The following is a 14,761-nucleotide window of genomic DNA, read 5'->3' as shown; positions in this document are numbered from 1 at the left end:
GATTGATGAAAAATGTGTCCATCTTACTGGTGATGATGACCTGGAGAAAATGGATGCTTTTGCTGTGCTGTGACCTTGTTGTTGACCTTGTGTGGGTATGTGCTCTTTAGTCTTCAGTCCTGGTATTTTTTGTTGCTAACGTGACGTCACTCCCTGCTTGTTGTGATGATCGGTAGCCACTTCATGATGGGCTGTCGTTAGTGTCGGAGAGTTCAGAAATTCGTGGTTACGATTGCCGTGCTCTGACTTCTGCTGTTGTTGGTTTCCCTTAGGTAACTCTTCCTGCAGGATGAATTAAGAGAAGACGATCTCAGCCGTTGAGAATGGAGGGCAGTGTGTCAGCTTCCAGTATGCAGGACCCTTCATCCTCACCCTTGGAAAAACATCAGAGCTCCGCTGATCGTAATGGAGATCTTGACTCAGGTGCGATTTTGTTTCCTAAACGGGTTTGGCCCTTTGACGTCTTGATCGGTATTTTCCTGAGAATGTTTAGAAAACATTGGGGCGTATTCTGAGGCTTTACATACTGCTTGTTCTGAGATCTGCAGGGATATTTATAAGCATATAGCAGCTTGAAAGTTAACGGAAAATTGGGTTCAAAATACTAGACAGAGCAGGCTAGGTTATAATAAGGTGAGATGTCACTTCAAAACCTCAGTGGCTCCATCCTGGGCATGTATCTGGACAGAACTGTAGATAAATGCACCCCACTGTTGGTGCAGCACTGTTTACAGTAGTGAAGAGTTGGAAGTAGCCGAAGTGTCCGTCGACAGATGAATAGACTAAGAAGATGTGGTACCCAGATGCAGATAGACTCTTAGCCACGAGAAGAATGAAATAGTACCATTTGCAACAGCACGTATGAATCTAGAGGTTGGTTATCGTACTAAGTGAAGGCAGTCAGAGAAAGACAAATACATATGATATCACTTTATATATGGAATTAAAAAATAGTACAAATTGAACTTATTTACAAAACAAAGGCACTCACAGACAGAAAACAAGCTTAAGTTTATCCCTCTCTTGGATCAATTAGGAGGCTGGGATTAACATATACACACTACTATGTATGTAATAGATACAACAACATCCTGTTGTATATAGCACAGGGTACTCTACTCAATATTCTGTAATAAACCATAATGGAAAAGAATCTGATAAAGTATATATATGTGTGGTGTGTGTGTGTGTGTGTGTATGTATGTGTGTGTAACTGGGTCACTTTGCTGTACACCTGAAGTGAACACAACATTGCAAATCAGCTGTGCTCCAATAGAAAATAAAACCTCGGTAGGTTAACACAGTAAGTGCTTATAAATTGGCCATATCGTTTGAGCAGGGCCAGTGGAGGCTCTGTCCGGTGAGTCCTTCCACACCCTCTTTAGGGCTGCCATCTCTCCACGATGCTCCGAGGTCTGTCCTCACAGGGGTGAGCCGGGCTGGAGGGGCTTGAATCAGCGCTTAAATCCTCGAGCCCAGAGGAGGAGACCTTTGCTCCCAGTCTCTTGACTAGAACTAGTCGCGGGTTTCGGCTGCTGCAAGGGAGGCGACCAAGTAAAATTGTCTCCCGTGTGCCCAGAAAGAGAGGGCCAGGGTGATCTGCCCAGTTGTCGGATGCCCCTTCCCAAGACCCTTTCTTTCCTTCTTTTCTTTTTTTTGGCTGTACCTCGAGGCTTGAGGGATCCTAGTTCCCCTATCAGGGACTGGACCTGGAGTACGGCAGGAGAAGCACCAAGTCCTAAAGAGCATAATGTGAAAGATATTTAGATTCTGTGAATTTGTGCTAAAATATTTCTCCTTTTAAGAAATCCCAAACAAACCAATGGATATCTCTGATTGAATTTTCTATTTAACCAGTGAATTTATACATGCATCTTTTTCTAACTACTGACGTAATAAAGAGTTTATTTTAAAAAGATAATTTTTAAAAAATAAAGGTTTGTGATATTTACATAACAGAAACTTTTATAAGGACAACTTGGCTCTGAATCATAAACATTGCTCTGGAGAATTCATTAAAAAATGACCATTAGCTTCTGGGAGATTTGACCTCCATCTGAAAAGTTACAAGATGTGTCTTTGCATTTTAATGAGACTACGAGTCTTAACGTGGTTGCTCCTGGGTGTTTGTGTAGTTGGGGGTCCCCCACCCTCACTCCCAGTTGCTGCAGTTTCCTGCTTGATGATCCACTCTGATGAAAACTTCAGCTTCACACAGAGGACTCTCTGTCTCATAAACAGTTTTATAAATTTTTCGTTTTGCCTCATTTTAAGGAAGCCTCAAATAGTAGTTGGGGCCCATGACACTCGAGTCCCCTCAATGAAATTGTTGTTCAGTCGCTAAGTCATGTCTGAGTCTTTGTGGCCCCGTGGACTGCAGCACACCAGGCTCCTCTGTCTTCACTATCTCCTGGAGTTTGCTCAAATTCATGTCCATTGAGTCAATGGAATCAGTGACGTTATCCAACCATCTCATCCTCTGCCGTCCCATTCTTCTTTTGCCTTCTGTTTTTTCCAGCATCAGGGTCTTTTCTAATGAGTCAGCTCTTTGAATCAGGTGGCCGAAGTGTTGGAGCTTCAGCTTCAGCGACAGTGCTTCCAAAGAATATTCAGGGTTACCATGTAAAATTTCTCCTCCTCCCAGCGGCCCTGAGGCCACCCTCAGGATAAGCCCCATGGATGCTCTGAGGCCTCCCCAGCAGACAGCCTGGGCAGCTCTGGTACGGGGCTCAGAGAAGGAAGTTGGGTCGGGATTGGATTCCTGCTCCATTTCTTCAGTTGCAGTGATGAAAGCAGGCAAAACAGTGTGCTGATGGAGATTCCTTGACATTCTTTTTTCAGACCAGCTCAATGTAATTTGCTGATGAAGCCTGCAGATAGAGTGGCATTGCACATTCAGATAGGGCAAGCCACTGAGGGAAAGAATTATGCTGGAAATGTGGGCTTGATGTATATGTTTTTTGTATTAGGGGTATACCAATGTGAATAGTTGGATGCGACTTTGCGGCTAAACAACAACCAGAGTTCCCTGGGCTCTACTATTTGGGAAGGAAAGGAATCAACATTCTTTGTAGAAAATTCCAGATCTCTTACTCTTCCTGCTGGGCACTGGTTCAGTGTGACTCAATAATATTCCCCCTTCTCCCCTTTTAGAGTCTCTTTGAACAGTTGTTGCCTCCCTAACTAGGAGAATGAGGTGTGTTTCTTTTTTTTTTTTCTGGAAAGTCTGTCTGGCCTTCTTGGGGTCTGGAAAGCTGAGACAGCCTTGAGGGCCTTGTGTTGTAACCCCTCCTAGGTGTAGTCCTGCAGCCGTGAACTCAGGCCTAGGATGAATGTTGGCTAGTCCTTGCTGTGTTCCATCCATGCCGTGTGTCTGTCCAGTGTGCTTACAGTGGCTGTTGTTCAGTGGCTAAGTCGCGTCTGACTCTCTGTGACCCCAGGGACTGCAGCACGTCAGGCTTCCCTGTCCTTCACCATCTCCTGGAGTTTTGCTCACACTCATGCCCATTGAGTCGGTGAGGCCATCCAGCCATCTCATCCTCTGTCACCCCTTTTTCCTTTTCCCTCAATCTTTCCCAGCATCAGGGTCTTTTCCAATGAGTTGTCTCGTTGCAACAGTAGAACTGTTTTTTAAACCTTGTGATCCTAGGGACTATCAGCAGTTAGAATGATAAAGATTGAGTGTCTTCCTTTCTCTTTCCACTTAAATATCTAGCTCACAAGAAGGTGCCCTGTAAAATTTCATTTACTCTAAACCTGCTGGTTTTCTGTTCCTTGACTGGGTACTGGAAATAGGTTTAATATTTCACTTGCAAAGGACTTCATTGGCAGCCCATTAGTTAAGACTCTGTGTAGGGGGCACAGGTTCGATTCCTGGTTGGGCAACTAAGATTCCACGTTTCATGGCCCCCCCCCCAAATTTTTTTTCCCTTGTAAAGTTAGTCTTATTTCAGATGGTAATATTCTATAACCCAATATCTGATCCCTTAAAAAAAGATGGGCGAGTCCTGTGTTGATTCCATTTTTCACTGTAAGTTGTCTGCACGTCCACTTTTCAGTAAAGTGTTCAGTATTCTTTTTCTAGTTAATAGGAGTGATTCTGGTCACATACCCAGCGTTCTGTATTCTAGAAATGGATCACCACCAATAAACGCTCCCTTCTTTTAAATCGTGACATTTCTGTAGTAGCTCGTCATAATCTGTTTACATTACATCATGGGGAATGCCTCCCACCGGTTCTTGTGCAGAGAAGAGAGATTGTCTATAGAGTTTCCTTGATAAAACGTGGATGGGTTTAAGAGGTTTATGAATCAGCTGTAAATATTTGCTGTGGGTTTATGAGACCTCCGCTCATAAACATTGTGTGTTTATCTGTTGCTCTTTGAAATGTCTTTAGAGAATCAGCTGCTCAGGGCATAGGTGGCTGAGGAAGTGTCACTGCTACAGTTTCCAAGAGGCTGTCTTGTGGGTAATCGTCAACTTTGTACATGATCTTATTGTTAAAACAACATTGTTGTTCAGTCACTTAGTCGTGTTCAACTCTTTGTGACCCCATGAAGACCTATAAGACCTTCCAAAACAGCACTGAAGTCTGGCTCTTGGATGCTTTTTAAAGTATTTATTTAAAAACTTTTTTTTTTTTTTTTTGGATTTGGACCATTTTAAAACTCTTTATTGAATTTGTTACAATACTGCTTCTGTTTTATGCTTTGAATTTTTTTTGGCCCAGAGGCATGCGGAATCTTAGCTTCCCGACCAGGGACCGAACCCACACCCTCTGCATTGGAAGGGCAGATTCTTAACAATTGGACCTCTAGGGGAGTCCCTCAGAAATCTGTTTAGATGATAGAGAGCGCCTGTGCTTTCCCGAGCACTGATCTCAGTGATCAGGAGGGGCCCAATTATACCTTGTCCTTTCTTGATTGACGGGTGTGAATGCCTGGGTGAGCCCCAGAGCTGCTGTGGCCTGTTTTAGTGGGAGAGGAGAGTGGAAATGTAGCTTGTAATGAATTCACATTGGGCAGAAGCAGCCTTTTTGGTGACAGTGTAGGTAAGAATCTTATGGAGGATCAGGAGTTCTGGGGAGTGGGTTCAGAGTTGAACTTGAGATTAAGCCGTGGCTGTGGTCTCCCCGCCACTTCCAGGGACCGGAGCCGTCAGGTCTCCTCTGGTTCTGACTCGGGTTCCTTAGGGTCAGGCCTGGACAGCACCAAAGGTGTCTGTACGGTAATCCCCACCTCCTAATCTGTGCCCCTTTCCCGTTCTGTGTACATATGTCCGTTTCCTGTCTGTCCCTGCCCTGCAGATAAGTTCATCAGTACCATTTTTCTAGATTCCAAGTATATACCTTAATAGACGATATTTTTCTCTTTCTGACTTATTTCACTCTGTGACAGATTCTAGGTCCATCTGCATCTCTACAAATAACCCCGTTTCTCCCCTTGAATGGTTGAGTAATATTCGATTGTATCACATCTTCATCCATAGGTCTGTTGATGGACATTTGGGTGGCTCAGTGGTAAAGAGCCCGACTGCCAGTGAGGGAGCTGCAGGAGACCATTTGATCCCTGGGTAGGGAGGATCGTCTGGAGGAGGAGATGGCAACCCTCTCCGGGATTCTTGCTGAGAAATCCCACTGACAAAGGAGCCTGGCGGGCTGCAGTCCATGGGATTGCGAAGAGTCAGACGTGACTGAGCGCACATAGACACACTCCTAGGTTGCTTCTGTGTCTCCTTCCAGTCTTCTCTTTCTAAAACCAGCAAATGGGAACTTTGAAAAAGAATTCAGCAGTGCCCTTCTACACATTGAATTTGTTCCTCTCTCGCACCAAAGAGTTTCTGATTTTCATGGAAGGCCAGTGCCTTTCCATTCTTCTTGCTAGTACTGATTTTCTGTTTGTTTTTTTTTTTTTTGTTGTTGTTGTTGTTTGTTTGGTTTCTGTTTTGAGTGTTTCTTTTAAACGTTAAAAAATTTTCATTCTGTTTGGTCTTTCCACAGAAGAGGGCTCCAGTTTGGAGGAGACCGGCTTCAACTGGGGGGAGTACTTGGAAGAGACGGGAGCCAGTGCAGCTCCACATGCGTCCTTCAGACACGTAAGTGACGGTGGCGTCCCTTCTGGTTCGCGTTTGGGATATGGGAGATGCCGCACCTGTTCTGCGAAAGGGAATGAAAAGGAAAGATGAGTTTGGCCAAGATTTATCCCCTGGAGAAAGGCATGGCTGCCCACTCCAGTATTCTTACCTGGAGAATTCCATGGACAGAGGAGTCCATGGGTTCGCACAGAATAGGACACACCTGAGCGACTAACAGTTTCTTAGAAATATGTAGGAGATGAGGAAGTGAGTGGCGGGGGTGAGCCTTGCTCTGATCCTGCCCATGGGTTTCAGCCTTGTTTTGAGCCTCAAAAAGCCAGAGCAGAAGGCTGTGTTCCCGTCCGTCTGGGGGACGGAGACAGGTAAGGTTGATGTGAGCAAATAAAAGCAACTAGGCAAGTAGGTGTTATGAGTCGTGTCTTCTTAGGAGGCGTAAGGACTGGATATTTTAATTTTCCGTTGATATTTTTACTTTGAAAGGACACCTAAAAAGCCATCTAGCCATTTGTGGACAGATGAGCCTAATTATAGGAAATGCCAGAATTATTCAGGAAATATTTGGATCAAACCAAAAAAATCACCCTCATCAGTACTTTTTTTGAACAATGCAAATAGTGTGCCAAGCAGAGGGCAAGTCCCAGGAAGTAAAAAAAAATAAGTTTTTATCCAGTGTTTGCTTAAGAGATTTTGGTGCTGTATCATTAGCAAGAAAAAGAGTAACTTTCTAGGACGCAAGTTCCTGGATTTTACTCTTTGCTTTACTGGAAATGAAAATTTGATAATGAGAGACATTCCACCCCCCGCCCCCATACCAGGCTTCCCAACGCAGAGATTTAGCCATCGTAAACAAATCCGGGGACTTTCTCTACCTGGTCTTCCCTCTGGCTCTTTTGCTAAATTAGGAAAACACTTTCTTTATTTTAAAGCAACGTTTTATTCTTTTTGGAGGTGAAGTGTTCTTTTGAAAAAGAGTTTAAGACCTTATTAAACTTGCATGACCTCGTTAAAGGTGGATTGCATTCCTGATTGCTTTTTAACACTAACACTTAGATTGTTATAATTACTGGCTTATTATGAATGGGATTGTGGCCATTTAGTGAAACCAGCAGGCAAATATTAAACCATAACAAAACTAAAACTCGCCTATACCAAGTGGTTTCCGTTTTGCCAAAGCTGTTGTAACGTGAGCCCTGTCTGGTGCCAGAAGGACTTGGTAGATTTCTCCAGGCACTTTAGGAATGAGGTAGATCTTCCTTGGAAGCTCAGTGGTAAAGAAACTGCCTGCCAGTGTAGAAGATGCGGGTTCTATCTCTGGGTTGGGAAGATCCCCTAGAGAAGGAAATGGCAACCCACTTCAGGATTCTTGCTGAGGAATCCCATGGACAGAGGAGCCTGGCGAGCTCCAGTCCATGGGATCACCAAGAGTCGGACATCACTTAGCAACTAAATAACAATTGATTGACAACTTTTTCCTTCCTTTCTGTACCGGGAAGTTACCAACATCTCTGTATGAAGTCAGTGCTGTTCTCTTTCACCCAGTCTGTTCCCCTCCCTGCCTTTCAGTCATGGTATAGTGTCCTGTACTGCAGAGGACCCATGGGTGAACAGTTTATAATCCCATCATCTGTCTGTGCAGCAGATACTCAGGGACATCTGATGTGCTTGCTCTAGAATATTGTAGCTTGCAAGGGTGGAAAGTTTTCTTCTGTGGGGAGGGCTAGCAAATAGTCATAGACACGTGTGTGTGTATGCACTAAGTTGCTTCAGTCGTGTCCAGCTTGGTGCAACCTAATGGACTGCAGCCTGCCAGGCCCTTCTGTCCATGGAATTCTCCAGGCAAAAATACTGGAGTGGGCTGCCATCTAGAGGATCTTCCCGACCCAGGGATCGAACCCTTGTCTCTTAAGTCTCCTGCATTGGCAGGCGGGTTCCTTACCGCTAGCACCATCTGGGCACGCCTTCATAGATGATAACCCTTAATTAAAAAAAAGAAAATCCATTTTCTGAGGCTGCACTGTTCACATGCGATCTAGCCACGAGCCATCTAGCACTTGGAAAGTGTGTCGTCGAAACTGAGAATGAAAGTGAGCAGGACCCTACAGGACCTTCCTGGGGACAAATACCCATGTTCCTAATTCCAAAGCTTTAGCTTCCTAAGGTCTTCTCTGAGTTTCAAAGAGCAGATTTAATCAGAGAGGTAAGAAAAATGAACAAGGGAAAGCTGTCAAGCAAGACAAAATAATAATTGTTTAGTTGCCAAGTCATGTCTGACTCTTGGGACCTCATGGACTCTAGCCTGCCAGACTCCTCTGTCCAAGGGATTTCCCAGGCAGGAATCCTGGCATGGGTGGCCATTTCCTCCTCCAGAGGATCTTCCCAACCCAAGGATCCAACCTGTCATTTGCATTTGCAGGTAGGTTCTTTACCACTGAGCCACCAGGGAAGCCCCAAATAATGATAGTTTAGCCATAAAACAAAGTCAATGACCCTTAATTCCTCCTCATGGGCTGCAGATAATATCCTGAGCATGATCCTTGAGTAGTTTTGCAGATCCCAAAACCCCCACCAGCTGGAAGAGGTTAACTGCATGGCAGCCAGCAGCATGTGGACCCCAGACACGTCAGAACCAGAAGGTTGATGACTGAGTTTCTGAACACATCACCCTGTTAACTCTGTACCAACCAGTTAGAGAATTGTGCATTAGCTGAATTCACAGCTTGTGGCCCACATCCCTGACTTTGCTTAGAATGAGCATGAGCTGCCCATTCTCCTTGCTTGGCCCTGCATTAAACGCTATACTTTGCTTCACCACAGCCCAGCCTGTTGATTGACTTTACTGGATGTCTGACTAACAGACCCAAGTTCTGTTTCGTAACAGGATGTGCTGTTAAGTGTAGAATGCACACCAGATTTCAGAGGCTTCCTTGGAAAATAAGAATGAAAACTTTCTTGTTACTATTTTTTTATGTTGATTACATCTTGAAATGATGCTACTTGGGATTCTTTGGGTTAAATAAAACACATTACTATGATTAATTTCATCTGTTTTATCTGTTTTTAAAGTGGCTACTAGGAAATTTAATGACTCATCAGTGGCTTACATTATATTTCTCTTAGGCGGTGACGGTCTCAGGAAACAAATATTAAGCGTTAGGTTTTTAATCATTCTTGTTATTTTCTGGATGTTATGTGTCTAGTGTGTGATGGATTTCTTGTGTTTTTGGTTCTTTAAGGTTGAGATCAGCATTCAGAGCAACTTCCAGCCGGGGATGAAGCTGGAGGTGGCCAACAAGAAGAACCCGGACACATACTGGGTGGCCACAGTCATTACCACCTGTGGGCAGCTGCTGCTGCTGCGTTACTGTGGTTACGGGGAGGACCGCCGGGCTGACTTCTGGTGTGATGTGGTAATCGCAGACCTGCACCCCGTGGGGTGGTGCACGCAGAACAACAAGACCCTCATGCCCCCGGACGGTGAGCATGGGCTGGCCCAGCTCTTGGGCTTCACTTGTGATGCTCAGAGAGAAACCTTGTAGTGATTTGATAACTGTGATTTCCTTGGAAGATCCACCATTTTCACAATCTCTTCTTGAGTGGCTTCAGCCTGAGGGTGCTAGAGTAAGGGGGAGCTGGGTGTGTTTTCAAGAGTTGGAGCTGAACCTAATGGCTGAACCCACCGTGGCCCTTTATAACCTTTGAGCTTAATCAATCCTTGTGTGGGTGTTTGGAGATAGGGAAAGGAAGGCTGAAGTGATCCTGACAGTGGAGGTCTTATTCTCTGTTTCCTGCTGATGGGTTATCTTGCCTTGTTTCTGGGTGAAATCTTGCCTTTTTGCTGTCCTTGCTTATCTCAAGACTTACTCTTAAAATTTGACACTTTTAAAACATTCGGAGAAGAAGTAAGTGGGTTTCTTCACTTTATAATGCATCCTCTAGTGGGTCGTTTTAGAGAGAAGTTCCAGGATACAGAATTTTAATACTCTTAAGAGCTGATGGGTTCATTTAGTTAAAAAAAAAAAATCCATGTTGTAGCTTTAGAAAAGAGGGCAGAGTTGATGAATCAATTCTCTTTCTTGCTTGGGTGAAAAATGTGGCAGCCGCCCTAGTTTCAGAAACACCATCAAATCTGTATCCTCTTGACTTGGTGCTCTTAGGCAAGACCCAGACACACTTAAAATGACAAATTGCAAGTGAAAAATGGGGAAACCCCGTGAGAAGGAGACACCATTAATGTGACTGAAAGATCTGAAGTCTGTTCAGACCATCCCAAGTGAGGCTAATTGGAGAATTTCTTTATTGCTCGTTTTAGAGAACTTTTAACAAAATTGAGTAGGTGATCGATACACGGCCTGGAAATCTTGCGTACAGAGAACAAAGTCAGGAAGTCGCAGGTTCACAGGGCAAGAGGTTTATTGATTGCTGTAGTGCAGGATAATCATTGCTTTGTAGCCAGAGATAGCAGCTCGTTCCAGAGGGAATCGTGGGCTGTGTTTTTGCCCAAGGATTCTTGGTGGTGTGGTTTTCTGTCTTGCAGAGCTCATCACACGGTATATCCCACAGCTGTACCTGGTTGATCTTTGTCATGGTTAAACTTGAAAGGCGTCCCAGACGATTTAACATGAGTGAAAGTGGTCCATGACACCTCATATATTTGTTTGAGATGCTGCGTGGTGAAAGATTTTGTTACTGATCCTAGGAATCACGGGGTGGGAAAAGCAGGAACATGGCAGGTGGAGCCAGAGGTGGGGATTCTTGTCTGCCATTTCCTGTAGGGACCTGGGTGAGACCCCTCCATCTTCTCCTCTTTGAAATGAGAGGTGATAGTGTATAATCTCTAAAGAGCTGTCCAGCATGACCTGCCTTGGTTTGTGATCCCTGGGAAGGAGAGGAGGAGGAGGGCATGGGTTTTGCTATTGGGTGTGCAAAGAGTGGAGCTTGCTTTGGGATTAGAATCGGTGGAATTCCAGCCTGGGAGTCTGTGCAGAGCACAGAAGTCAGGTTTCTTTGTGATTGTTGGGGCTGGTGATGGGAGCAGACTCAGTGGGGAAATCATGATGAGCATTTGAGTCCTTTGTTGCGTGCCATGGATAGAATTTCACTTGATACAGAATTGTAGACTCTGCTTCCTTTTTGGAACCCTGAGATCTGGGAGCGGAGCGCTCAGTTTCTGAGAGACTGGTCAGAACGTGGATGACAGTTTCAACATACCGTTGGATCAAGCGAAAGGGCAGGAGTTTTGGGTGATTTTATTAATGGGGAATGGAGAGGACTGCCTTTTCTGGTCACATGTAGGGTGCAGGGCCCCAGTCTTTCAGGTCATTTTGGGATTGAAGTAGCTTTCTGTCTTCTAAAATCACCGCCCTGAAAACGGGTCATTTTAAAAATTTTAGATGATCTTTTACCAAGCATGTGGCATCTTTTGCAGTCCTGTATGTTCCTGCCTTGCTCTTTTCTTGTTTGTTTGTTTGCATTTATTTATTTAATTTGGCAGCCTTTGGTCTTAGCTGTGGCATGTGACATCTTTGATGAGTCATATGGGAACTTCCTCAAGGTGCACAGACTCTCTAGTTGTGGCGTATGGGCTGAGTCAGTGGAAGTCTTGTGTACAGAGAACCAAGTACATCCCACAACCATGCCTGGTTGATCATGCAGGCTTAGTTGCTCTGTGGCATATGGGATCTTAGTTCCCTGACCAGGGATTGAGCCAGTGTCCCATGCATTGCAAGGCAGATTCTGAACCACTGGTCCGCCAGGGAAGTCCCTGCCTTGCCCTTTTAAGTGAAATTAGTCTTTGAATCAGTGCAGGCCATCATCACACCGTTGATGTTAGCAGGAAGGAAACAGCATGGCAACAACTCTGGGGTAGTTTGTTAAGAGAGTTCCTTTAATAAAGACAGGTTCAGAGAGACTTGGGTTTGGTGACCCACTGGCCATTTCAAGAGCAGTGTTCCTGCTCCAGAGCTAATTGCCACTAATCTTTCTTATTAAGAGTATTAAGAAGCACAGTACATTAAAGCCTCACTAAGTGCAGTGGAGGATGATAGCCCTTAATACCGGAGCAAAATGTAAAGCATTTCAGCTTGCTGAATCAATACGTCTCGATTTATTCATAAGCACGTTCACGCTTGCAAAGGGCAGCTGCCAAATAATTATTGTTTATGGTGATAATGTAAGGAAATCGTTTAACCCAATGACTGTTTCACTGTTATTTGTTCAGAAGTAACAACATTGCCTCTTAACGTCTGGGCTTGGGGAGCTTTGGCATCCTGGCAGGTACCCGCAGAATCCCGGAAAGGAATGCTCCTGTGAGATTGCAGGTAAACACATTCGAGGATGCCCATCCAAATAATGCCTACCTTCCCAGCCCCTGGCTTATATTATACATTGAGAGGTATTACATTTATGTGCGCTTTCTACTGTTGCAAGGAAAGTATTGGAATTCTGGTGCCTTAGGATTCATGCCACTAATTTTTATTTTCCCCATTATTAAAATTTCCATAACTTGAATCGCAAATTTTGCAGTCTTGCCAGAATGACTCTATTTGCCCTTCGAGGTTGAATTAGAATGACTGGAGTTAGTTAATAGGTAACTTATTTGAATACAGGGATGTTTATTCATGAAGTGTTGGGAGAAAGTGTGACTGTGGCCTTCTGTTAGGTTGTGGGACTGGATCCTGCCTGGTTGTGAAGCTGGTGCTGGACTGTTTGGGGGGAATTATTGTTTTTGCTATAGTTGATTGTGAAATAAGAGATCTGGCCGTTGGTACACAAGACCCTAATGTGAGTGGGTGACAGAACTTACCAGTCTGTAACCCTTGTTTAACTGTGGACGCAAACTAGACTTTGTGTTACATGAGACAATCAGCATTTAAAATTTCTATTAAAAAAAAAATTTAAAGACATTTTACTAATACTAGCAAAACCTAAACAATCACATTGTTTTCACTGGCTGTCTAATATCGTAACTGGAATTTGATTTGTACACTAATAAGAAAATTAAATATATATACTATAGACTCAGAAATGGTAAATCTAAGTGGACTCTTGGAGTTGACTAAATGTTAGATGGTTTAATGTGAAAAATTTAAGAAAATCAGTATTAAGAAAAGTGGTGGATTTGGCTTTTTGAGGTTTTTAAGAAGAGGATAGAAAATTTCTGTCCAGACTGTTTTCCATTTTGTCATTTTTTGGAGGCAAATAAACGAAGAGATCTGTTCTGGAGCTTCCTTGCCAAATGGTAATTGTGAGATTATGTAAAGTTATGTAAATTGTATCAGATGCTATTTGGGTTTTTCTGCACCATGGGAAAATCGTAAGCACAGAGCGGGACTATGAGATTTTCCTTTTTGGTGTTAGACATAAATGTGTTTATTTTCTTTTGCTTCCTAACCCTGCAGCATATGTACTTTAAATCAGGCTAGTGTTTAATTCCGTGTGGAAGTGAGGGTGAGTTAGTCCTGTGGGTTTCCTTGCCTTGTGGTCTGGTCCCTATTCCACATGGTTAATGCTGCTGGAGTCCCAGGCCCACCCATCAGCTCTCTTCCTTGGTCCCCTACTGCCCACCTAGGGATCTTGGCCTCCAGATGCTCCCGACTGGGCTTTGGTCCGGGTGGTCCCTTGTGGGGGCCTCTCAGCTCTCACTGGACCCTGTTCCTGCTGTGGGCAGACCCTTTACTACCATGACCCTAGTGTAGAGCCTGCAAGAGAAGCCCCCACTCACCTTCAGACAGGCTCATCCCCCTTGGCACGATGGGTCCTTGGGGACTGCTGTTTTCCCCAGCCCTGACGCTGCCTACTGATCTTCCCTGCTCTCCAACCCTGAGCCAGGAGCCCTCATTGTCGTCTCTCCAGGAGCCCTCAGTGCCCTCTGTCCAGGAGCCCTCAGTGCCCTCTGTCCAGGAGCCCTCAGTGTCCCCTGTCCAGGAGCCCTCAGTGTCCCCTGCCCAGGAGCCCTCAGTGTCCTCTGTCCAGGAGCCCTCAGTGCCATCTGTCCAGGAGCCCTCAGTGTCCTCTTTCCAGGAGCCTCAGTGTCCTCTGTCCAGGAGCCTCAATATCCTCTGTCCAGGAGCCCTCAGTGCCATCTGTCCAGGAGCCCTCAGTGTCCTCTGTCCAGGAGCCTCAGTGTCCTCTGTCCAGGAGCCCTCAGTGCCATCTGTCCAGGGGCCCTCAGTGTCCTCTGTCCAGGAGCCTCTATATCTTCTGTCCAGGATCCCTCAGTGTCCTCTGTCCAGGGGCTCTCAGTGTCCTCTGTCCAGGAACCTCAGTGTCCTCTGTCCAGGAGCCTCAGTATCCTCTCTCCAGGAGCCCTCAGTGTCCTCTGTCCAGGAACCTCAGTGTCCTCTGTCCAGGAGCCTCTATATCTTCTGTCCAGGGGCCCTCAGTGTCCTCTGTCCAGGAGCCCTCAGTGTCCTCTGTCCAGGGGTCCTCAGTGTCCTTGTCCAGGGGCACTCAGTGCCCTCTGTCCAGGAGCCCTCAGTATCCTCTCTCCAGGAGCCCTCAGTGCTGTCTGTCCAGGAGCCTCAGTATCCTCTCTCCAGGAGCCTCAGTGTCCTCTGTCCAGGAGCCCTCAGTGTCCTCTGTCCAGGAACCTCAGTGTCCTCTGTCCAGGAGCCTCTATATCTTCTGTCCAGGGGCCCTCAGTGTCCTCTGTCCAGGAGCCTTCAGTGTC

At 45.3% G+C, this 14,761-nt stretch overlaps 1 protein-coding gene across 1 annotated transcript in view; it reads left to right on the top strand.

Annotated features, from left to right (window-relative positions):
* The first annotated feature begins 311 nt into the window (after nucleotides 1-311).
* SFMBT2 (Scm like with four mbt domains 2) overlaps nucleotides 312-14,761 on the top strand; it is a 157,815-nt gene continuing 143,365 nt past the window's right edge. Inside the window, exons 1-3 of the mRNA XM_068987562.1 lie at nucleotides 312-423; nucleotides 5,999-6,093; nucleotides 9,327-9,567. Of these exons, the coding sequence (XP_068843663.1) occupies nucleotides 324-423; nucleotides 5,999-6,093; nucleotides 9,327-9,567 (436 nt within the window). The 5' untranslated portion in view covers nucleotides 312-323. The remainder of the gene's footprint in view (nucleotides 424-5,998; nucleotides 6,094-9,326; nucleotides 9,568-14,761) is intronic.

This window comes from Capricornis sumatraensis, chromosome 15 (genome assembly GCF_032405125.1).
Source record: "Capricornis sumatraensis isolate serow.1 chromosome 15, serow.2, whole genome shotgun sequence".
Taxonomy (NCBI): Eukaryota; Metazoa; Chordata; class Mammalia; order Artiodactyla; family Bovidae; genus Capricornis; species Capricornis sumatraensis.
Note: the sequence above shows the minus strand (reverse complement) of the source record. Positions and strands in the feature narration are given on the sequence as shown.